The 23722-nt window shown below is 43.1% G+C and overlaps 1 protein-coding gene and 1 non-coding gene across 5 annotated transcripts; both read right to left on the bottom strand.

The window, feature by feature from the left end:
• Window positions 1-1021: 1021 nt before the first annotated feature.
• On the bottom strand, window positions 1022-12405 carry EIF5 (eukaryotic translation initiation factor 5). Of its 4 annotated transcripts, none has more exons than XM_075926501.1 (12): window positions 12250-12405; window positions 11936-12129; window positions 9510-9650; window positions 9134-9215; window positions 8568-8740; window positions 8012-8123; window positions 5157-5290; window positions 3434-3589; window positions 3124-3285; window positions 2637-2801; window positions 2266-2400; window positions 1022-1404 (listed from the first exon to the last, which is right to left on the bottom strand). In XM_075926501.1, exons 3-12 carry the CDS (start codon window positions 9579-9581, stop codon window positions 1315-1317), a joined length of 1281 nt encoding a protein of 426 aa, XP_075782616.1. In that variant the 5' UTR covers window positions 9582-9650; window positions 11936-12129; window positions 12250-12405; the 3' UTR covers window positions 1022-1314. The 4 variants fall into 4 exon arrangements, with proteins under 4 accessions (XP_075782616.1, XP_025038838.1, XP_075782615.1 ...); XM_025183053.2 differs by having other exon boundaries at window positions 9510-9789; XM_075926500.1 differs by lacking the exons at window positions 11936-12129; window positions 12250-12405 and adding an exon at window positions 11469-11647 and having other exon boundaries at window positions 9510-9789.
• On the bottom strand, window positions 7455-7578 carry LOC112545282 (small nucleolar RNA SNORA28). The gene has a single exon (XR_003088749.1). It is a non-coding gene; the product is annotated as a small nucleolar RNA SNORA28 (small nucleolar RNA).
• Window positions 12406-23722: the final 11317 nt, after the last annotated feature.

The raw sequence follows: 23722 nt of genomic DNA on the forward strand, positions 1-23722 counted from the left end.
CCAACTGAAAATGACTTCGACAACACTGCTTAAAACGCAACCACCACCTTTTCCATTTTCAATGGGAAAATGGACCCCGCATAACATGTTTCAGAAAATGATTGTGTATCTACTGTGTTAAATGAGGAATTACTGTATACTATTACATCCCTAAAACAAAGAGTTAAAAAGCAAAAGCAAAGACATTTGGGGACAGAGGGAACAAAAGAGCTTGAGGGGTGGATGTTTAAGCCAGCCGTTTCAACCTTGTGTGTCAGACGCCTATTACATTTCAAGTGACGTACCGACTTTTGGAAATTCACTATGGCCTGTGGACACCTACCATAGTCATATTGAAAACTAATCTGTTCAGCTCAGCTTGACAGCATGAGAGGCTACAGTCTGGTGCCCTGCCACGAAGCTGAACCTTCTGAGCTGTAGTTGAGGGTATTCACACTGACTGATCAGGAAAAAAAAAAGTTGTAAGAGGCAATTAGGTACCTAGTCCTCTTGTTAGAGGAGCTCCTACATGTTGAAGAGTTCCTTGCTGAAGAAAGTTGCTTGTGTCAAAATTTTTGCTTTGTTCAAGAACAAAACCTGATGTCTGTTGGCAAAAGGCATGTGTGATTTGAGAGAGATCGTTTAGTCAACTCTAAACTGAATCTGAAATCTAAGCAGTCTTAATCTTCCTCTTGCCTTTTGACAAGCAGCTCAAACTGCAGTATGAAGCATCTTTTGGCCAGCTATAGACTGCAGGAGGAGAGATTACACTGTTTTAACCCATACATGCTAGTACGGCTGTTAGTTGAGACTTGGTCACTTTGAACACTGATAACCTTTTAGCACCTCCAAAAAGCTAGAAGAGCAAGAGCAGCAAAATACAATATTTCTCATCACCACTGGGAATCTATTTCTTAGCAGCTTTGTGTAATGCTCCTCTCTAGAAAGCAATACCACTGCAATCAATTTGGCATGAAAGATGCCTACTAAGTGGTTCTCCCTTCAAGATGGGCACAAGTTTAGTGATGGCTCTGACTCAAGATTGACCAAAACCAAATCCTTTATTCCCACAGCTGTATAAATGTGCTCCAAGTATGTGTCCCACACAAGTTTAAAAAGAAACATGCCATTAACAAACTAGATCAGTTCACTGATGTGTATGGACTCCTTGGTGTTTGGCTTATAGTTTACACAAAACCAGTCACAGTAAAAGACAATTGAGTACTAAAGTAGCATGATGTTAAGCCATTTCAACTTGTGCACATACATGTTGCACTTCTGGAAGAAAATGCAGAGCAGTTTGCCGTATACACTGCAAGCAAGGTTGCATCATTTTTAAATGGCATCAATATCTAGGTCATCATCCTTCTTTACAGGCTTCACAGTTTCAACTTTAGGTACACTGGCAGTCTTGGAATACACCACCTAGAAAGAGAAGATTTAATGTTTATGGACATCATCTTCCATGATAGTATTGGAAACATCTAGTAGGTCAGAAGTAGTTTAGCTAAGGTGCAAACTAGATGTACAAAGCAAGTAGGAGGTACTTCATTTTAGGGAGACTGCAATCTTCTAAAAGCTATTCCTAGCTGTTTCTACCAATCACCACACCCTCTCAATAGGTAGGTAAGAGAAATAGTACACCAGTAACTTTGGCTCGAGCATTGCAAATACTTAAGGGAAAACCCATCTCACAAGGAAGCACAAAGGCACTGCAGGCCAGCTGGGGACTCAAGCAGTTCCCCACTGACCCCATGGCATTTCAAAGCAGCAGAGCCATGTGGAGCCTGGGGTCTGGCCCCTGACTCCATGTGGCACTGCTGCTTTGAAGTGCCAACTGCCCCCTCCTCCTTGCTGCCTCTGATGAAGGCAGCAAAGGGGAGGAAGTGACTAATCACTCACATCCCTAGATCTAAATCTAGAAGGCTTATACATGAAAGACTATTTTGTAAATGGTAATATTTATCCTATTAATTTAAAAGGCATAATTTAACCTGACAATGACATCAAGCAGAGGTTTTATGCATTTTATCAGGGACATTCCATGTCTACAACAGAGGAAAGGGAGCAAGGATTGTAGTATTTATAAATTGTTAAACCATGAAGAGGATTACTTGCTCAAACAAGCATTGGCAATATTAAAAAAAATTTAAGTGACAAAAGAGTACCTAAAAAAAGGAGCCTGCTAAAGAAAGCAGCAAATTTTTCCACCATGACTAGTTGCCTGAGGCCACACCTGGGGAAAATTCCAACAGGGGAGAAAAAACAAACAAATGCCAGTCTTACCTCAATATTTTCATCTTCATCCTCTTCTTCATTACCAGATGATTCTTCCTCAGCTTCCTTCAGCCATTTGATGAAGGGTTCTGCTTTGCTGCGGATTTCTTTAGCAAGCTCCTTTGAGACATATTTCTTAGAGGCCTGTAAGAAAGGAAGATTGTAACCTCTCTAGCGTATGTAACCTCTCTAGTGTATGAACTGCTAAAAAACTAAAGAGACTGACAAACTGCTCCTCAGGAATAAAGCCCAGCCCCCAAAGTCACCTTAGTCTACACTTTAAGATTTGCATTGTACTATAGGAAGGGGACCACATCATGCCTCCCCCTCCCAAGGGGGGAACAGACACAAGTGAACACTGCACTTAAACAGCCAAGTACCTTTTCTGCCCAGCTAAGGATGACCTCTTCTTCCAGAAGATCTGCATCATACATTTCCTTCAGGATATGTGGAATTTTAGAAATAAGCTGAGATTGATGCATGGCAACCACACACTCCAAGCCATGAAGAAGGTATCTCTGAGCTTTCTTGTTGTTGTGGCAGAACTAAGGAAACAGTACAGTTGGCAACCATTAGTTTCTTTTGGTAAAATACGAGGATAAATCTTAGTTCCAGCATTCTGTACAACTGTCTTCATCTAGGACTAAGCCAGTAACTTTCATTTAATTATGTTACATGACTAAAGTTACCACTGGCTTGGCCCAGGTAGAGGCAAGTTTTTGGGAAGCAGTCAGTTTAACAAGAGACTCAGATTCTTTTTTTTCCTCCATAGTATTCAGAACCTCATCTCCTAAGAGAGTTTAATAGCACGTGTCAGACTTTATATAAAGCAGCCAATACTGTTGCCTTAGAGATTTAAAGGCTTACACGTAGGAAGTGGCGTCTGTATCTCTTTATCTGTTCTCGAATCCTCTCATCGAAGAGGACTTCAGTTAAAACTAGAGGGCCCATAGCCTTCACATCCAGTCTCTCCGCTTCTGCTACAATATCTTTGTCAGAAGTCTCAATGACACCTTCTTCCTTCTTTTTCTGTAGGCGAGAAGTCAGTCAACTCATGACATACCAAGCATAAGCTTCTTACTCAATCCCAACTCACTCCCACATCCCCAAGTTATAGTAGGCTTTTTACACTACACTTAAATATACTCTTTCCTTAGGGAAAAATCTGTAGTTTTACCTTAACAAAGTCAAATAATATGTTGACTCTCTCTTCTATTGTTCTTTCCAGGTCATCACTAAGTGTGAGGTTCTTTGCATGTTCACTGATTTCATCCATTCTGCGTCTCTGGGCTTCTTCTGTTGTGTCTTCACCCCAGTCATCGTCGTCATCCTCCTAAGGATGACGATTACACAGTTAACAAGCTCTTTGGGGCAAATAATGCTCTGCTCATGGCCATATTAAGTCCTAATATCTTTCCAACGCCCCTCAACTTAAGTTATTCACAGGGTATCCCTACACTGACTAGGGTAGTTAGGAAAAAAGCTAAGCTTAGTATTTTTATACCCGTTCCAAATGCCAAAACAGTCATATCTACTTCCTGAGCAACTCAATCACTTTATGGATTAAACTGTAGAGCTGGAGATGGGATAGAGGCTCCCTGCCAGCCCTAGGACGCTCCAAGTGAGTGGGAAGGAAGTGCTTCAGTATCTCATAGTGATCAGCTACTATCACTACCACCATCTTAAATGACTCCGGCTACCTAGAGTCCCTTTTCATAAGGGTATAAGAATAGCCATACTGGGTAAGACCAAAAATCCATCTAGCCCAGTATCCTGCTTTTTGATAGTGGTCAATACTAGGTGCCCTAAAGGGAATGAACAGAACTGTTAATCAAGTGATCCTTCTCTCCTGTCAATCATTCCCAGCCACTGACAAATAGCTGTTCGGAGCAACATCTCTACCCATCCTGGCTAATAGCTATTTATGGACCTACACTGCATACATTTATTTTTTGAACTCTATTAAAACCCAGGTCTTCACAAGATCCTGTCAAGGAGTTCCACACACACTGACTCAATGTTTTCTGAAGAAATGCTTTTTATTTTAAGCTTGCTACCTACTAATTTCATTTGGTGATCCCTAGTTCTTATGCTATGAACATAACTTTTCCTTATTCACTTTCTCCGTGTCATGATTTTATAGACCATCATCATGTCCATCATTGGGAATCTTCAGCTTACAGGAGACTAGTCTATATGCACCCTCATATGGCAGCCACGCCACACCCCTAATCATTTTTGTTGCCCTTTTCTGAATTTTCCAATGCCAGGACTGCTTTCTTGAAAAGGCAACCACATCTGTATGCAGTGTTCAAGATGTGGGCATACCAGGGATTTATATACAGGCAAAGCAGATTCTTATTCTCCATCCCTTCATTTATTCCTAACATTGTTTGCTTTTTGACTGCTGCTGCACAGTGAGTAGAGGTTCAGAGAACTCTTCACAACTCCAAGATCAAGTGGTAGCAGCTAATTTAGTCAGCATCAGTTTGTAAATCTATATTTGGGATTATGTTTTTCCAAGATGAATTACTTTGAATTATCAATATTAAAATTCATTTGCTATTCTGTTGCCCAGCCACTTAGTTGTGAGATCCTTTTGAAGCTCTTTACAGTCTGCTTTGGTCTTAACTATCTTGAGCAGATTAATATCTGCAAGTTTTGCCACCTCACTCTACCTCTTTCTAGATCATTTATGCATGGTTAATAGGATTAATTCCAGTACAGACCACTGCAGGACACCACTAGTTTCTTCTCTCCATTCAGTACCACTCTGTGATAAGGGTACAATTTCTATTTCAGACAACAGCATTAAGTTGAAATGTTATCCAATACTAGGTTTGAAGTCTAACTTTTGCCAATTTAATTGTTCTTTATAAGCCTCTGGAAAGTCTACTTACCACTGCACGAGGAGGGTCAAGTTCATCTGGTGGTGGTGGCAGTGGTGTCTCGTTGCTAGACACAGAACCATTCTCTTTATCCTTGCCTTTTCTGTTCTTCTTGTCCTTTTCTTTCTTTCCTGTACTAGCATCCTCTGAAAGAAAAAAAAGAGACCCCACCATCTTCATTTGCAGATAAATTAAAAGTATCACGGCCTCTACTTGAGGCAATTTGTCTATACCATTTCAAGTGTACCAGATCCCTACAGAATCTAGCTTGGAGATACATAATTCAGTATTCCAAGGCTCCATTTCATGGTGTCATCTCCATCAGTGCACAGGTTGTGCTAATACTACAGATACCATGCAAGGATGTTAAACCACAGAGACAGATAAACCAAAGTCTCTGGTGTCCATCAAGGCTGGCAGGTAACAGCCATAAAATGAGAGATACCAACACTAGTTTAAGGTTTAAACATTTTAAGTACTATTCTTCCTCTTCGCCACTCTCTCCAGTTTCGAACAGGTGCCAGAGCCATGACTTGATGAAGTAAGAGTATCACATACAAGCTCTCTAGTGGAGGGGCCTGGTGTAAGGATGTAAGGCCAGAAGGGTGTTCATCTTGTCCAAAAGCCTCTGTAACTAGTGGTTCCCAGCTTTATGCCATGGAGTAGCAAACCCATTCACAAGCTTTAGGTGGACCAGCAATATTTTATCTGCCTATTCATTATGCAAATAAGTTTCCTGTCTACCTAGGCCCTGACACCCTTTCACCCCCACCCCTATGCAATCTTTAACCTGACCCCTAAAGCCCATGCCAACACCCTCCTGCCCCCATCCTTCCTAAAGAGGCTGGCTCCTCTAGGGAGCATGGCCATTACTACGGGGGGGGGGGGGGGGGGGGGGGGGGGGGGGGGGGAGAAAGAGTTATTGGCAGCACATGCACTCCTTCCTTCATGCCCGCTCCCTCCCCAAGCGCATCTTGCACTCCATGGGTAGAATGTAACGGGGAAGAGCCCTGGACGGGCATCCATTACAGAGGTGGGAGGAGGTACCTCCGGCTCTGCTGCCTCAGTCGCAGAGCGAACACACACACACACACACACACACACACACACCCCCCCCCCCCCATGGCTGCCAGAGCTGAGCTGCCACCAACAGCAGGCTTCAACTCTGGCAGCCAGTGGTTGGGAACCACTGCTCTATGGTATAGGCCAGTACTTCTCAACCTTTCCAAACTACTGTACCACTTTCAGGAGGCCAGTTTAACTACAAGTTTCACTTCAGCTAAATTATGGCATTTAAAGCATCACAGCAGATTAAAATGCATCTCCACATTGAGAAAAAAAATTATGCTCCTACTGTTCTATATATGCAAGTCATTGAGTGTGACATTAGTTAACTTTTACAAGAGCTTACATGGAAAAGCACTAGCAAACTAGGCAACTATGAGAGTTGATGTAGTTCCTGGACAACGTGAGGGACAGGGAGAGGAGAGAAGAACACATATGCCTGTTTGAGAACCAGTGGTTCAGGCCACAGAATTTCACCTGGTTAATTCCTGGATTCAAGTGCTGCATGCTACTTTCGGTTCAACAATTTAAAAAAAAAGACCCCCCCCCCTTAATACTTCAGTCACTGGTAAGCCTAGTAGATGGTAACAAACCACTGACTTAGGAACTTTGACATTTTTCCAGCTTTATTAGTCATTATATACTTGGTCTGCTTAAAACGCTCCATCCGAGGTCTCCTTAACTTACTCATTGGCCAAGGCCAACTGTTATAGCTGCAAAACTAGCTATATTAAGTGTCTAGTTTTGAGCCAACTGCTTCTGAAAGTATTTTAACAAAACTGGAGTCAAACCACTTTCAGATCAGGTACATTTGACAAATTTTTATTGCAACAGTGACATCTCTGGTCCTTTGCATCATCAGGCCCTGAGATGTGAGCTGCAATTATGTCCCTTAGAAGAGGGACTGAATATCACACTTGGTGTTCAGTTCCCTAAGAATTCTAAAGGAGGCAAAAAGGCTTCCTAGCCATTCTGTAGATGTGACATAGGAGACACTGCCTTTGTATAAAGGTTTTGCTACAAAGCTCTGTAGCCCTGTCTGAGGCATTCACAGGTAGCAACTAGCATGCAGGACTCAATTACTCATTTTGACTTCGACTGATTTAATGGAAGTAAATCTACAATTGTTCTCCAGAAGAGGTTGCTCAGAATGCTGTTTATAAGCCTTGACGGACAGGGAAATACTGGGACAGAAAGAGTTGGATAGTGTGTAGTAAGAAAGTTCTCACCTGCAAATTCAGATAGGTTGTTAGAGTCTATATAACATTTGACCTCATGCAGCAGAGGCCACTGGAATAGGTTAGACTCTTTTATTATAGCAAGCTTAAATTGAGACAGGCAACTGGTTATCTGCCACAGAGTGTTGCTTGCACAGAACAGCCAGTTAAGTAATGTCCTATTCAGTGCAACTCCACTGCCTACCTCAGGCATTCCCCACTGCCTATACCCTCCAACACAGAAGTTTGTACCTTAACACAACTCTAAAGCTTTGTCTATACTGCAGGGACAATCTTGCACAAGGAAGTTCTGATTGCATGCTCAACAGGGGTTTCTTGCACAATAAATATTGGCACACCTTTTTGCACAAAAGTTCTTGCATAAAAGGAGTTATGCCTTGTAGAAGGAGGTATACCCTTGCTGCAAAAAGCCCCGTTCTGTCAAGGAACTGTAGATTTTCTTCCACAAAAATGCGCTTGAGGTGTGGATGCCCTGTGAGTTTTTGCACAAAAACCATGTACTGTAGACATAGCTTAAGAGTTTAACAGTTTGATAACTTTGAGAGAAATATATGCACCACTTACCAGGGGGGTTTTTGAGAATGAACGTGCAGAGTTTATGGTTTGTGTCAAGCATGCCTCGATAGCCACAGGCTTTACAAGAGTTACCTATAGTTTGTTTCTTGGGATTGACATGCTGCCAGAGGGAAAGTCAAAGTTAGAAACCTTAATTCAAGCCCATGTATTATTTGTTTAGGCCACAATTTACACAATAAATGCACCAATATTGAGATTTCGGGGAAACAAGCTGATCTGTAAAGTTTGAATATCAAAGTTACCCTAATAGTGACTTTTGTATACAAAATAATCAGTTAATTGTCTTAATACTGAAGGTTTTTGTAATGTCTGACTAGAAACACTCCCAGGCTAACACTTCAGCAGCTGAGTATATCTTCAGCTGAATCACTTATTTTCAATGAAGTCTCACCTCAACTACACACTAACATCAACATAAAGTTGATTTCAAAAGTGGCCAATCTTACATGCATTAGCACTTGTGCACACTTGACTTCTTAGAAGCTAATCTTGTGTTTAAACAGGCCTGTGGTATTTAGTGATAAGAAGCTTTAAGCACACTCACCAGATCAGTTTCAGGATTCTCACACTCAGGACAGAGAACAAATTTTTTAATGAATCCATCCAACATGTCTTGCAGCTTATTCGCCTCATGAGATCCATTGACAATGTAACGGTCATTCTTAACATCAAACTGGGTCTGTGCCCCCAGCTCACAACCAAAAAATTTGGTGGGATCTTGCCAGAGACAAAAATCGACACATTAGAAGTTTGCCAGTCAGTCATGACAGCCTGCCCTAGCCTGTATATTAGTTCTTACATTTGACAGTTACTGCAATCACTAGCATTAATAATGCTTGGTGGTACTATTAACTCCGAAATCATGTCTCCTAGAAGTGAGCTGTACTGAATCACTATTACCAAGAAGAGAAAATTCAATTGAAATAAGAGTTTTACGTTAGAAATATTTAATTGTTAATACTTAATACCAATAGAGCCTGTGTCTGTTGCATTAGTTGTGTTTGCATTTTGACAGTATGGCCACCCTTCCCTGCTTTCTCAACATGATTTTTACACAGCACCCAACAAGGACCACCCCTCCCTTAGATTACAGAATTTCATGTTACTTACACGTTGGAGGCCGATTAAGCGCCTTTGCAACGTCAACCATGTTGACTATAACTGTCTTTATTCCATTTCCTTTGCCCTCAACCTAAGGGGAAAAGTTAAACTCAGATATTTATGTCACTATAACACTGTTTAAAAGCAGTATCAGTATTAAAGAAAACTTAGAGTATAGTGACAAAGCATTGTATTAACACTCAGGACAGCTGGTGTCCATTATTCCCAGCTCTGCCATTTACCTACTGTGTGACCTTGGTCAAGTCACTTCATATCATTGTTTTTCGAAAAAAAGTGGGAACAATACTGATTCAAAATGCTTAGAAAAGATACGTCAATAAAAAGCTCTATAAAATAACAAACTTTAGAGATCAGGAAGCATTACCTTTGCAATCAGACGGGGCATTTTGTAGCGATAGAACTGATCTGAAACACTGCGGTTGACATTGACAGACATTTTGTCTTATTAGTAGCTTTATCAATAAGATGAAGAGATCTTTGATTGCAGCTTTTTGGTATCTTCTGTCTGGAGAAGACGGGATGACATAAACGACTGCAAGAGTTCTCGGTCTCTGACATGAAAAAGTTTTTGCCACTGAGGCTGTAAGGTTCTTGCTTGTATGCTATGTTCCCCCAATACAGGTACCAATGGCTGCGCAACAGCTCTGCAAGTGTATAAATTAAAAAAAATAAAGGGGACAGTTTAGGCTGAACTTTCATCAAATATATTCATGCTGCAGGACATTATTGGATCTGAAGTTTGTTGTGACCAGGAGAAGTGAGACTATTTGGAGAACAAGAGTTTCCTATGCATTTAGTTATATTTGCCTGTGTAATTGTTGTTGAGGATCTGCAGCTGAACATCTGCTACTGTAACATCTGCTGTTCTGCAAAATGCCAACTTTACACAGGATGCAACATCCTCTCCCCACTCCGTTTCCACCTACTAGTGTTATCAGAGGAATGTTGTATGATCAGATGGGTGGGAAAAGTATGACACACAACATCCTTGCCTATTAAGGGGCACAGGATGCAAAGTCTTCTGGCTTCTTCTAAAGCAGTCAAAGAAAAAACAGACCTCAAGTTCCCTTGGTTATGGTATTACTGATCAGGCTAATTTTTAACTGTTTGGTTTACTTACATCTAATTATCCAGAGTGCCATGAAATACCTAGTACTACCAGACACGCTCCAAATATTTAAGCTGTTTTACATTTCTAGACTTACTTCTGTGGCACATAAATGTTCATTGACTGACCCAATCCTTCCCAAGCATCTCAGAAGAACCCTATTATTGCATCACTTACACCAAATATTTGCTGTTACGAAAAGGTTACCTATTTTCTAATGGTACTGTGATTAAATATTGACTCACCAGTTAGTGAGATACTGCTCGAGACAAGTTTAATCTTTTCAGTTATTTAGAATGACTGGATACACTAACACATTGCTAGTTCAAGTAGCTTATTCTGAAAGAAATGCGCTGTTTTGTTGCCATTATAGTTTCAGGCATTTTGTGCAAGAATGCGTTTTTCCATACTGGAAAAAACCCACTGTTTCCCCAATACTTAGTAGCACTACCTGGAAGTCACATTTAAAGTAGTTGATCAAGAAAGGCAGTTAGCTGGATGGGGTATAGTGGATGGCATACCACAAAGGTTAACTTGGTTTTGACAAATAATGGTACCTTTAGTTTCTCTACTTTTATTCTCCCCAGAAAGAGTTAGATCACCTAACCATGCTCACAGCTCCCTTTCCAATATAACAGACAGTTCTTCCCCAGAATACATGTAAAATCCTAGGAGTGAAAGCTAATTTTAAAAAAGATTTCAGAGCGGTAGTTGTTAGTCTGCATGGCAAAAACAAGGAATCTGGTGGGGCATTAGAGCATAGGGTTTCATGAGCCACAACACTTCCTCAGAAGAAAGTGAGCTGTAGCTCACGAAAGACTACAATCCAATACATGAATAAATTTGTTAGAGTGCCACTAGACTAATTTTAAGCTTTAGAAACTAGAGAGCCCTTGAGTTTTACTATGCAAAAAAAAAAAAAAACAACCCCAGCTTACACCATGGGAGCTAGTTGACACAATCAGGCTTAGTCTTGCCAAAGAGCAGCAATGAAGAACCCTTGTATTTGAGGGAGTGGGGGTTAAGCACAGTGGATTGAGTTTCATTCCCAGAGGTGCTTGCCACAGCACCTTGAAAGCAGTCATCATGTGGCCGACACACGTGGCTGCACGGTCATGGAGGAACCAGGTACTTCAGGAAGAAGGAGACAGGAAAGCGTGTGGTCTCCGACACATGACTGGCTTTTGTCTGCCGCCGACCGCAGCCTCCACCCACCTCCTGACACCGCCTCCGGATCCCTTCGCGCTGAGCGAGCAGCCTCCGCCCGCCTCAGCCATGGGATGACTCATAAATGCAGCGAAGGGAAGCACTGAGTCAGCCCTAAACAGAAAATGGGAGGGGGGGGCAGCCCCCATTGCGCATGCGGGGGCCTCCGCGGCATCTCCCCTCTAACTCGCCCCTCCCGATGTAACCCCTGGAGGGCAGCCCCCCCACGCTGCGGATTTCTAGCTGCGCCACACAGCTTCCCCCCCCCCCCAAGCATCACGAGGCGCGGGCCCAGCGGCCGCCATTTTGCCTCGTCGCACGGGGACCAGGGAACAGGCCACCACGACTGGGGCGGTCAGCGCCACCCGTTGCCCCCGCTTCTCGAGAACCTCGCCCGCCGCCCGAGGGGGCTGCGAGGACCCCGCTCCCCCGCCCCGGGACGCTCCCCCTCGGATCGCGCCCCGGCAGCCGCTCACCGTTTTCGTCCAATAAAGACATAAACCCAACGCTGCTCGCCCCGGGCTGCGACGAAGCCGAGTCTTTAAGGAGAACGGGACCGATGGGCGCTTATATCGGGGCGGAGAGGAGGCGGGCGCCGCAGCCGCCGGATCCGAGCGTCCTGGGGCGGGCGGAATCAGCAGCAGCGGCGGCGGCGGCGGCGCCAGTCAATCTGCGGGGGAGACACAAGGGGCACCGTGAACGGCGGCACCTGGGAAGGGGAGGGGCGGACGCCGCTGAAGCCGAAGGGGGCGGTTGCTGGTCGCCCCTGCAATGGCTGCCGCGTACTCACCTCTAGAATGTTCTCGCTCCGACTGAGCGACGCCACGGCTGGGATCAATCAGCCAGCGGCGGGCCGCACCACCCTCGCACTGCCATTCGCTAGCCGCTCGCCCTCCGCCTAAATTATTGGCTGTCGCTCGTGTCAATCAATCCCCTCTCTTTCCCCCCTGCGCTCTAAAGGACATCGCGTCTATAGAGGTCAAAACTCGCGAGAACTAGAGGGGGGGGGGGAGGAGGAGGAAGAAAAGAATGAGTCATTCAAGAGCCCAGGCTGCTGGGGCTGTGCGTCAAGTGGGGGAGGGGTGGGCAGGCAGGGTGGTTGGTCTTTTTGGCTGCTGGTGGGTGAGGGGAGAGCTCAGAAATGGTGCTGGTCACCGCTGGGAAACGGGTTGTCCCCTTCCCTTGTTTCTGGAGGCTAAGCTCAGGCAGTGCACCCTTCTGGGGCTCTTTGTATCCCCAAGCCCTGTGTACATAATACCCCTCCAGTGCAAAGAGCCCCTGCAATCAGTGCCCCAGTCCTTGTTGCCAAGGGCTCGTTGTCCCCTCATCCCCCATCCAGGGGCTCTAAATCTTTCCCATTCCTTCCTCTGCCTGCCGCCCCATGACAGAAGCTCCTTGTGCCCCCTCTTTTCCATAGATGATGTGGCAGAGTCTGCATGCACCCACTCCCTTCACTGCCATATGCCAGGGCACTGTGGCTCCCCTTTCCTCCCATGCCAAGGGCTACATAGCCTCCCCTTCCCCATACCAAAGTCCTTTATTCTTCTCCTGTGCCATGGACTCCCATGTGGTTCCCCAATCCCTCCTTTCTCCCTTTTTGGTAAGCCAGAGGCTATGTCTAGACTGCATCCTTCTGTCCACAGAGGGATACAAATCAAGCATAGCAAAATTGCTAATGAAGCTGAGATTTAAATATACTGTGCCTCATTAGCATAAAAATGGCCACCGCTTTTTTTCTAAACAGAATTTTTTCGAAAAAAATGGCAATCTAGACGTGGATCTGTCAAAAATAAACCCTTTTTCGACAGCTCCTGTGTTTTCGTAGCCCCTGTGTTTAAAGGAGCTGTCGGAAAAGGGTTTATTTTCAACAGATGCGCATCTACACTGCCGTTTTTTTCTAAAAAAACTCAGTTTAAAAAAAGCGGCAGCCATGTTTATGCTAATGAGGCACAGGATAATTAAATCCCAGCTTCATTAGCAATTTCGATGTGCCTAATGTACATCTCTCTGTCGACAGAGATGTGTAGTCTAGACACACCCAGTATGTCAACATTTTAAACTATTTCTATTATGCTGGAAGGTGCTGATGGCTGCTGTTAACCAGTTCTTTGATCTCTAAGCCTTACAAAGATGAACGAAAGGGTTTGCAAATCAGATCCACCAGGCACTGTATGTCCCCCTTGTACATTTTCCCTAAAATCAACAGGATTTTGACCACTGATGTCTATAACATTCCCTGATGCTTTTACATTGATTGAATGCCATGTTCAAAAGTTATTGCTTTCAATACAGCCAGAGAAATATCAATTTCAATGTCTGGCCTAATTTTGCTCAGCCAATAAAGAACCCATCTGGAGTGGGGTTTAAAAAGCTAATTTTAGAAGCAGGCATGCAGCCTACTACTTTTGTCTTGCCTCTCAAAAGAGACATGAAAACCCTGGTCTCCCTGTTACACAGTTATTGTCCTTATTTCTGCCAGCTTAGTTGTGGTATGAATGTGGCACTGAGCAGGGTCCAACCCCACAAAGGGGCATGAATCTCCAGTTGGGTCTGCCGTATATAGTCTCCATTACTACTAACTCTCCTCTTTACTGGACAAATGAGCAGAGATGTCTTCAGGATACGGTCTTAATTTTAATAAAAGCAGGGAAAGCCCAGAAAGCGGAACAATCCCTGTTTCTTGCCCCAGCCCTTATGTGTTCCCTCATTCCCCCAAACCAGGGGATCTGTACCCCTTCCATTCCTTCGTCTGCCTGCTGCCCCCTCATGCTAGGGAGGCCTTGTGCCCTGTCTTTTCTGACCCCTATTTTTCTGTTCCCTATGATGGCAGAAGTTATAATTCCTGTCAACAATATTGCTAGCTCCCTTCCTCACTGGATAGGGGCACTGAGTGGGGCTAGCTTTGGGAGCTTATTTTGAAAAATATTAAGTCTTATAAAGGACATGAAATTCAACCCATTTTGCCCATCTTCCACTCCTTCTAACCCAGTATCTTAATTGCTAGGTGCTACCACTAATGCCTTGTTCCTTTTCACTCCCCCTAAATGGTACCAAACAGAGCCAGCATTAGGGTTTTTGAAGGCTCCTAATAAAGCAGGAATTTAATATTTTTATTATTGTATAATACAAATAATGTAAAAGTGGCAAGGCCTGAAATGGGTATTACTGAGATATTATCAATACAATTAAATATACTCATTACTTCTCTGTCTTAGTGTTCTTTGCTCCCTTTTAAATATACTCAGATAACAGCAGAAGAAACCTTAGTCCTTGTCATTTGGCATATTTTAATGCTAATATTGTACAGTATTTTGAGTGTTAGGCAAAGGTAAAAGAAAAGGATGGAGTGAAGTACTTCAGAAATAAAGTAAAATGATTAATAACAATAGAGAATAAAATGTATACAAGATTAGGTTTCCAAGCCATGTTTACATTAGGCCATCACTAGTACCAAGTTATCATAGACAGAGGGAATATTCTTGTTGGACCTTTTGTGACTCTGAAATGCTTTTTTTTGGTCTGTCGGAAAAAGGAACAGCAAAGTGCAAAGGTGGCTGATAAATGTGATTTTCCAAGAGGACACAAAGAAAAAGCCAGGCTACTAAGGACATGATCAGTGACACATTACAATGAAAAACAGGGTTCCTCAGCAGTAGCAGCAGAGCTGGAGTATAGTTACCAGAGAATGTGTGTTTTTCAGTTTTTAGTGCTGTCTTCTAACAAGGCCCTCCTACATCATGGCTGCTACTGCCCTAGTTATACAAGTTCTCAACCTACTGAATAGCTAGTGTTCAGGGCAAGACACTGGCCTATAAAATGAATATTCAGAACTATGTTGAGCTCTGATTGTCTGAGGATGACATACAAAATCCTCAAATGTTTCTTTAAAATGTGCACAAAATAATTATTTCCCTCAAAAGGCAAAGATTTTAAAAACTGCCTTAAAATGTAAATCCAAAACAAGGAAATGTATCTCCAAAACATGTGAGACTAGACAATTATCAAGAGGAAAAAAATAATCAGAATGCAAGATGCAAGAAATGTACAACAAGAAATTCCTCTACTGTGACAATATGCCTGGACATATCATTTTTCTCAGTGCCTCCTTTCTGTGACTTTTCCTTCATAGTACAACACATGTGAAGTTAATAAATTACTAAAAGTGTGCTGCTGCCAACATCACAGCATGGCTGGTTCAACAGAGGCTTTGAATTTGCAGCATTTTGACCTAATGAATAACTCCAGTCAGGTCTGATTACATGGTATTGAGATGCAAATGAGATCTATATTTTATAAAATATATAGTGTTATAACTAATTTAATAGATTTTTTAAAATGTTAGTCCGAATGTATCGTGCAAGCACATTAATCCAATGAGTGCTGTCAAAGAACATCACTTTTTAGTGATCTTTATATAAAATATACCCAAAAATAAATGTAGATTCTTTGTTTTGGGGGGCAAATTTTTAATTTCATCTGAGAAAATCTGACTTTAGATTTCAAGTACTTTTACTGACTGGAAGTAATTGTAATTGTGTTCATTTAGAAACTACTGGCTCTGAAGAGACAGAAATCATTCCCCCCCCCCACTTTAAAGTCATGCCTTCATGAGTCACAAAGTTCATGGTTAAAATCACTGGTGTGACCTTCAAAGTACAGGCCACATGAAGCTTTGCAGTTCACTGCTATAAATTAAGCAATCTATTATATATTTGAAAGAGTTTGTTTATGGGCGAGCGAATCTGTCTGTTCTGTCTGTTCAAGAACTCCTCCTAAACGCTTCAGCGGGTAGCTAAGTTAGTCTGTACAGGATAAACTTAAACAACAATAGTTTTGTAGTACTTTAAAGACTAACAAAACATGTCAATGGTATCATGAGCTTTCGTGGGCACATTTGAAGAAGGGGGTCGTGCCCACAAAAGCTCATGATACCATCTACATGTTTTGTTAGTCTTTAAAGTGCTACCAGACTATTTGTTGTTTTTTAAGTTTACCCTCCTAAATGGTAAGAGCTAGGACCCCAAATTTGGTATAAATCTTCATCTTATCATAACTTAAAGCAAAGTAAGGGTTTGTTTGTGTCAGGACAATGGGATGTGCCTGGAATGAGACTTCTTTTCATAACACGGAAAAGGAGAGGGCTGCTAGCAGGGATAGTTATATTGTGTAATGACCATAGGGGATCAGCAAGGGGCCACAGATAGGGTCTGGGACAGCTATAATAACTCCATTGGGACAGCTCTGGGGAGCCACTGCTTAGGCTGCTTTCCTCTCTCCCCCGCCCCTCCCCCACCCACTGTGGTCAGTCCCAGGGAGCTGCTGTTTGGGCAGCGTGGTCCCCACAAGCTCCTGCACCTCCCAGTCCTCTTCCCTGAGCCCCTCCTCATCCCTCAACCTGAGTCCTGCATCTCATACACACGCATTCATTCTGTGCCCTGAGCTCCTCCTCACCCCCAACCCTGACTACAGCATCCCACACACCTCCAGACCATTTCCCTGAGCCTCTCCTCACCCCCCCAAATTCTGAGTCTAGCACCTCTCCACGCACACCCAGTTCCCTGCCCTAAGGCCCTCCTCGCCCCCAACATTTACTCCTGCACCCTCATACCTCAACCCCCTGTCTTGAAGGACCTGAGCAACACCAGGTAAATCTTCTAGTTTATAAATATACTCCACTTTTGTTCTTAATATATTATTAACCCAGCTGCTTGCTTTTTTTTTTAGTTTAATGGTGATTTCAATACTGACAGTAAGACTATTAAACTTAAAAAACAATAAATGGTCTGGTAGCACTTTATAGACTAACAAAACATGTAGATGGTGTCATGAGCTGTCGTGGGTACAGCCCACTTCTTCAGATGACCGTAGTAGGAATATTGTCAGCAGTGGATCATATCCTTAGAGTAAGCATTCTCATATAACAGAAATGCTTGTGTGATGGTTTAATTCAGCTTGGAACAATTCAATGTTTTGTTGTCTTATCTGGTTTTATCAACAAATCCATATCCCCTTTCCCTCAAAAGTGAATACCTGCTACACATGACACAGCTAAAGTAAAAAAAAAAGAATGTAATTGATATTTATATTTAAGATCTAAACCCACAAAAGCATGGACATTCTAATAATCTGAATTGTCTACAAAGTGGGATATCCATTGTAATCAGTAAGTAACATAGTTGGCTCTAACAATGCCACATTGTTGATGTTCAGTTATAATCAATCATCACTATGAAAAGCACTTTGACTATGTTAGAGCACTAAACTTCATACTGTCTTCCTGTGACTGGTTTGGTGAAGGTTTCTTTGTTATGTGGGCAGGGCCCTGCCCTAGCAACACCTGTGTAACTGGTTTGTCAGTCTGACTTCTTCCCAGCTCTTTGTGGCATAGGGCATCCCTGACTGCATTGTCTTTTGTGTCATTTTGCCTGCATATCCTCTGGGCACTTTGTTCCTCCAAGGCACATCCCAGATAGCTGGTCAGATTTTCCAAGAATGCACTGATGCAAACATGTTGGGGAATTAGCAGTACATGCGCAAACATGGCTGACTCATGCTTGTCAGAAAAACTGCTGTGTAGACTTAACTGAGCTTTCTCTGTAGTAACTAGGTCAGATGGGAGGGTCACTATTCTCTTTCATAGCTAAGAAGTGAGATGGGATAACTTAATTATCTATGGGTCAGGTGTGTATATATATAGGCTCTTGGGAAACACACGGGCTGAATTTCTTAAATGCTTTGTGGTGTTGCTGAATCACAAACCACTTCTACCTTCATAGGGTTCATGCACACTCCCTTATTGAACAGAATATAGCCTAACTGTTCTACAGTGGGGTGATTTCTCTGGCTTAGCATAGAGCCTGTTAGTGGAGTCTTTCTAGGACCTCGCACACAGCCTTGGTTGTACAGGCTGGTCTTTAAAGTAAATTACCTGTTTACTAATAGCTTTTCCCTGATATTGTCACTAATCTCTGAGAAGAGATGCTTATATGTTGTTAAGCCTTCTATTGCTCTTTTTTCCAAGGTTCATGTGAACTTAGCTTCAACCTCTCTTTCCAAAACTCATCAAAAGTGTGTCACTTTTAGCAAATTTGAATTATTGTCTCATGAATCTGCTGAATATAAACCTTAATATTGTACATGCTGGTTTGAAGAATGTCAAACAACACTTCTGTCACTTCAATCACGTTGTTGTTGAGGAGAAGAAACACAAAGTGAAAATCATCAAGCATGGTCAGAAGAATTTTGTACCACACTTTTGAAGCATTCAATCAGAAATTTTCCACTCAGCTTTACAGTGTGTACAACTCTGGAATGAAAATTTAACCTTGTGGTACAAAGAGAAAGCAATTTCCATTTAACTATGTTTTGAACAAGTTCAGCTTGCTTTGGAGATTGAGAGAAAAATGCAGATTTTCCTTCTAAATTTCTGAAGAAGGAATCCAGCATTCTCTGATATTCTTTGCTGCATAATTGAGGATAAGATTTAAAAATATGTAGCAATGAACCAAAAATGTGCAGGGGAACTTTCAGTAAATACTTTTCAGAGGCTCCTGTACATTGCCTGCCACTACTGATGCATCATCATATGTCTGAGCTGTCACTTTCCTGTCACCAAATTTAAACTTCTGGCACACAGTTTCACATGCTGATCAAGGCCAGGTGCAGTTAATTTTTAGTAACATCAGTAAAATCAACAGTGTTTTGCAACATCACCACTCTTAGGCTGTGTCTACACTGGCATGAATTTCCGGAAATGCTTAAAACGGAATACTATTCCGTTTTCAGTTTTTCCGGAAAAGGAGCGTCTACATTGGCAGGCTGCTTTTCCGGAAAAGCCCTTTTTCCGGAAAAGCGTCTGTGGCCAGTGTAGACGCACTTTTCCGGAAAAGAGCCCCGATCGCCATTTTCGCGATCGGGGCTTTTTTCCGGAAAAGACTACTGGGCTATCTACACTGGCCCTTTTCCGGAACAGTGTTCCGGAATAAGGACTTATGCCCGAGCGGGAGCAGAATAGTTTTTCCGGAATAGCGGCTGATTTTGTACAGTAGAGCGTCGTTGCTTTTCCGGAAATTCAAGGGCCAGTGTAGACAGCTCGCAGCTTATTCCGGAAAAGCGGCTGATTTTCCGGAATAAGTGGCCCAGTGTAGACACAGCCTTAGTGTAACACAGCACAGTTGAAAGCTGAGACTTATTGGCAGTATCTGAGATTTAATCAAGTAACATAGAAACAAATGGCGCTGCCTCAGTTTCTTTGCCACTGACATTAAATTGGACACTATTTACTGCTTTGAGAGGTCATTTTTAATTTTGTTTGTTCCAGAAAAAACAGTAGAGGTTTGTGTTTTTTGAAGAAAGGATCAAACTCACTTACTAATCTTTAGGTTTCCACATAATTGCCCTGATTTAAAGAATCATCCAATTCGTTATGCCTATGAAATATTCTTGTTCTCTGAGATGACATACAACATGAATTTTAGTCTTTGCAAAATAGACCAATTCTGACAAACCTTTTGGTGTATTGTCTCAGAGCAATTCTCTATTACTTAGGCTATGTTTACTCTGGCCAGTCTTGCACAAGAACATATGCATACTTCATGAGCCGCCATTTTGCAAAAGGGGTTTTTGCGTAAGAAGGAGCAGTCTATACTGCTCTTTCTTGCACAAAACCCCCCTCTTGATCAAGAGCCGTTCTGCCTGAAAATAAGCAGCAGTACTTTTTTTTTTCCCCCTCTACAACTTTGGTTCCCCTTCAAGAGAATTTTTTCCCGGTGTCTTTTTTTTGGGGGGGGGGGGGAGGGGTTCAGTATTTTTATTTCAACCATCTAGCAACCCTATCTGCTGCTGTTTCAAAATAACTACTGTGACAGACCCAGCCAGGTCTGGTCACTACTGAGGGCGTCAGCTCAGGGCGAATTGCTTAAAACCAGGGTTACTTACAGCCCTCGACTGGAGACCTTTCCCAAATAAGCCACAAACTAGTCACACAGAGCACTTCAGCTGCCAACCTGGCCAGCAGGAAGCCTCATGAACAAAACCCCTCAGATATCCCAGTTTTCCCTGTGCCACAATCAGCCCTGGGCCTTACACACAGGTGAGCAGTTATAAAACCTGATCTCACCTACTTCAAACAGTTCCTTTCGGTCCCAAAGAACCAGACACAGTCCCCGGTCAATTTACACTTTAGATCTTACCCACAAGAGCACTCTGAGCCAATCCTTTACAATCTAAAAATCTAAAGGTTTATTAATAAAAGAAAGAAAAATGTGAGATTAAGATTATTAAGGAGAATACATTACATACATCAATTACCAAGTTCTTGATGCAGACTGTAAGCACATGTAGTCCCCTTACTAAAGGGGCCCCTGTTTTTTTTCCTGGAAAGACCTTGTGTGCTGCAATCCAGACTACAATTCCCAAGAGCCCTTGGGAAAAACAGGAAGGAAGGGCTAGTGTGGGAGAGGATTACCTCTCTCCATGTGCATGGAGAAGAGAGGCCTAGCAGTCTGGGACTCTGCCTTGGAGTTTGGAACCGAAGGAGAGCCAGGCTGCTGCCAAGGACATTGATCCAGTCCAGGGGCTGTTGGATGCAGCTGCAGACCGGGACTAGATGCCTGTTGGAACTGAGATTTAGCAGGATGCTTCCGATAGGCACAGAATGAGGCAGTAAGTTTTTGGGCCTTGTTGAAAAAGTGCTGCCTGGGTCAGAGCTGCTGTCTAGCCTGGACAGAATATCCACTACAGCTGCAACATCAGCACACCAACGCAAGCAAGAGTCTGGGACTCTGAGTCCAGGGGTGTGCATGCTCTGGGGTGGGGTCACTGTTGAACAAATGTTAGCTATATAAGCTTCAATTATTATGTTTTGTTAATGCTATTCATTGCTAAATCTGTTAATCCCTGTTTATTTGTTAAGTAAAGATTGTTTATTTTAAAGTATTCTATTAGATGTATATGATTTGTAGTTTTTCTGGAATTAGATCCAGATTATAGTTGGAATGAGTATGTTCCTGGAGGCTCTCAAGGCACACCAGTGAGTGTGTACAAGGCCAGCCAGGTGGAGGCACTGCCATTTTACATTCATCACAAGCATGGGACTGCAGCAAGGGGGTGGATAGGGCTTTCCCCAACTAAACACCATCACCACTGGGGTGCTCAGGATCTGTTTTGGGTTAAAACATCAGGTGCCCAGGCACACCTGTGAGTGTGACCTGCTCCCAAGTAACCCGGGGAGGAAAAGGGGGGGTTACACACAGATGTTACAAACTGCTAGCTTTAAAGTCTCTGGTGTACATCCCATGTCAGGATGGGTCAGCAGTCCTTCCTGGCTCTCTGTCCCTAGCAAGGCTGCATCTGGAAGCTGGAGCAAGATTGAAGGCAAGATGGAGACAGCCTCATGGAATTTGTATATTCCTGGTGTCTCCCAAACTGGAGCTGGTCACATGATCAAATGATCTGTCTTTGTTTCACATGCAAGTAGCCATTGTTCACTGGCCAGTGTGCAGGTTCCCACTTCTCCCTGTTCCTTGGGTGTCTATTGGCCACTGTAAAGAGCCATTGTCCATGCAGCAGTACTAGTTAGCACAGCCATGCACTGAACAATCCTCACAATAGGCAGTCCAATCCCATTGCTGTCTCCCAGATAGAGAATATTTACAATACAAGATCAGAGCTCATATTCATAACTTCATATACAAAAATAATGAATAGCATACATAGAATCAGCAGAGCTTAAGTTTTCATTTGACACCTCACATGGCCCACTTTGTACAGAATTTGGGGCAAATGCCACCAGTGGGTGCACCAGTGATCTGTCTGCTCACTTTAAAATCCAACAACATGACAACTACTCTCCAGAGTCATTCAAAGTAATTATTCCTCAATGCTTCCTGGTGCTCTGGGGGTGGGGGATTCTAAGAGGTGCGGGGCTCTGGGGACAGGGCTACTACGAAGGAGCTCTAGGGGTGGGGGGCTCTAAGAGGTGGGGGGCCAACACTGGGGGCCACTGGAGCATTTGGGGTGGGGAGCTGGCACTGGGGGCTTCTAGGGGCAGGGCTAGTAATGGGAGGGCTATGGGGGTGGGGCTGGCACTGAGGGGTTCTAAGGATGGGGCTATACTGGGGGCTGGCACTGGGAAGGGCTCGGGGGTTCGGTGCAGTGGGACTTGAAACAGGAGATTAGCACTGGGGGTCTGCACTGAGGCATTTGGGATGGTGGGGCTGCAACTGAGGGGCTGTGAGGGTGGAAGCCTGACACTGCGGGGTTGGGTTCAGTGGACTCTGGGGACAGTGGTTTGTGCTGGGTGGTAATAGGAGGGTGGGGGGGCTCTAGGAGTTATGGTTGGCACTGGGGGGCTTTAGGGACTGGGGCTTTTTTTCATTATTTGTATATTGAATATGCAAATGAAATGTTACTGGTCTGTCAAAAGTTTGTGAGTGAATTTGCTGGTCCCCGGTATAAAAAAAGGTTGGGAACTACTGGCTTAATACACATAACATAGATTGATTTTAGGGTTGCCAGATGTCCGGTTTTGAACCGGATAGTCCAGTATTTGAGCTTTCTGTTCGGGAAACAAATTGAGAAAATAGAAATGAAATGTCCAGTATTTTCTAAATAAGATGTAATGTAGATTGTGATGTACTGTCAAGTGTGTCCTGTATTTTTGTTGAAACTATCTGGCAACCCTAATTGATTTACATCATGAATATAAACAAGGCCTGAATCAAGCCATACCCTCCCACTGAGGGGTTGAACAGTCCTGACTCATCACTGGCCTAGAAAACTGCAGCTATAAATCACTGAGTCAGAAATCTGAAGCCCTGTTGGCTTCTGCAGGAATTTCCAGTCTATTCTGTCCCTCCACTTCAGTCTCTAAGCATGCTGGGAAATGGTGTCAGACTATTCTGGTAGTAATTTTTATTGTAGTTGATAGGGCAGGTCCTCTAGAGGCTCAGTTCAGCAATTTCAGGAACTGGCAAACATTAGCTTTTCTATAGCTATATAAAAATGTAGAAGTAGAAATATTTTTCTTTGTTTGGCATGTTATATGCCAAGTTGATTTACAATGGTATACACATAACTAAAAATTAATATTAAACGCTCCATGGGGTTCAGAATAAGGATGTTAAGAGGTTAAAGATAAGGATGCTAAGGATTTGTCAATAAACCTCAGTCCCGGCTCACACCAGGTCCAGAAGCTACCCCTACTGTGGCTCTTCAGTTTAAATGTAGTAAGAGCCGAGAGTGAGCAATCTGTTGACGTACCC

The sequence above is a fragment of the Pelodiscus sinensis genome, chromosome 4, assembly GCF_049634645.1.
Source record: "Pelodiscus sinensis isolate JC-2024 chromosome 4, ASM4963464v1, whole genome shotgun sequence".
NCBI classification, from domain to species: domain Eukaryota; kingdom Metazoa; phylum Chordata; order Testudines; family Trionychidae; genus Pelodiscus; species Pelodiscus sinensis.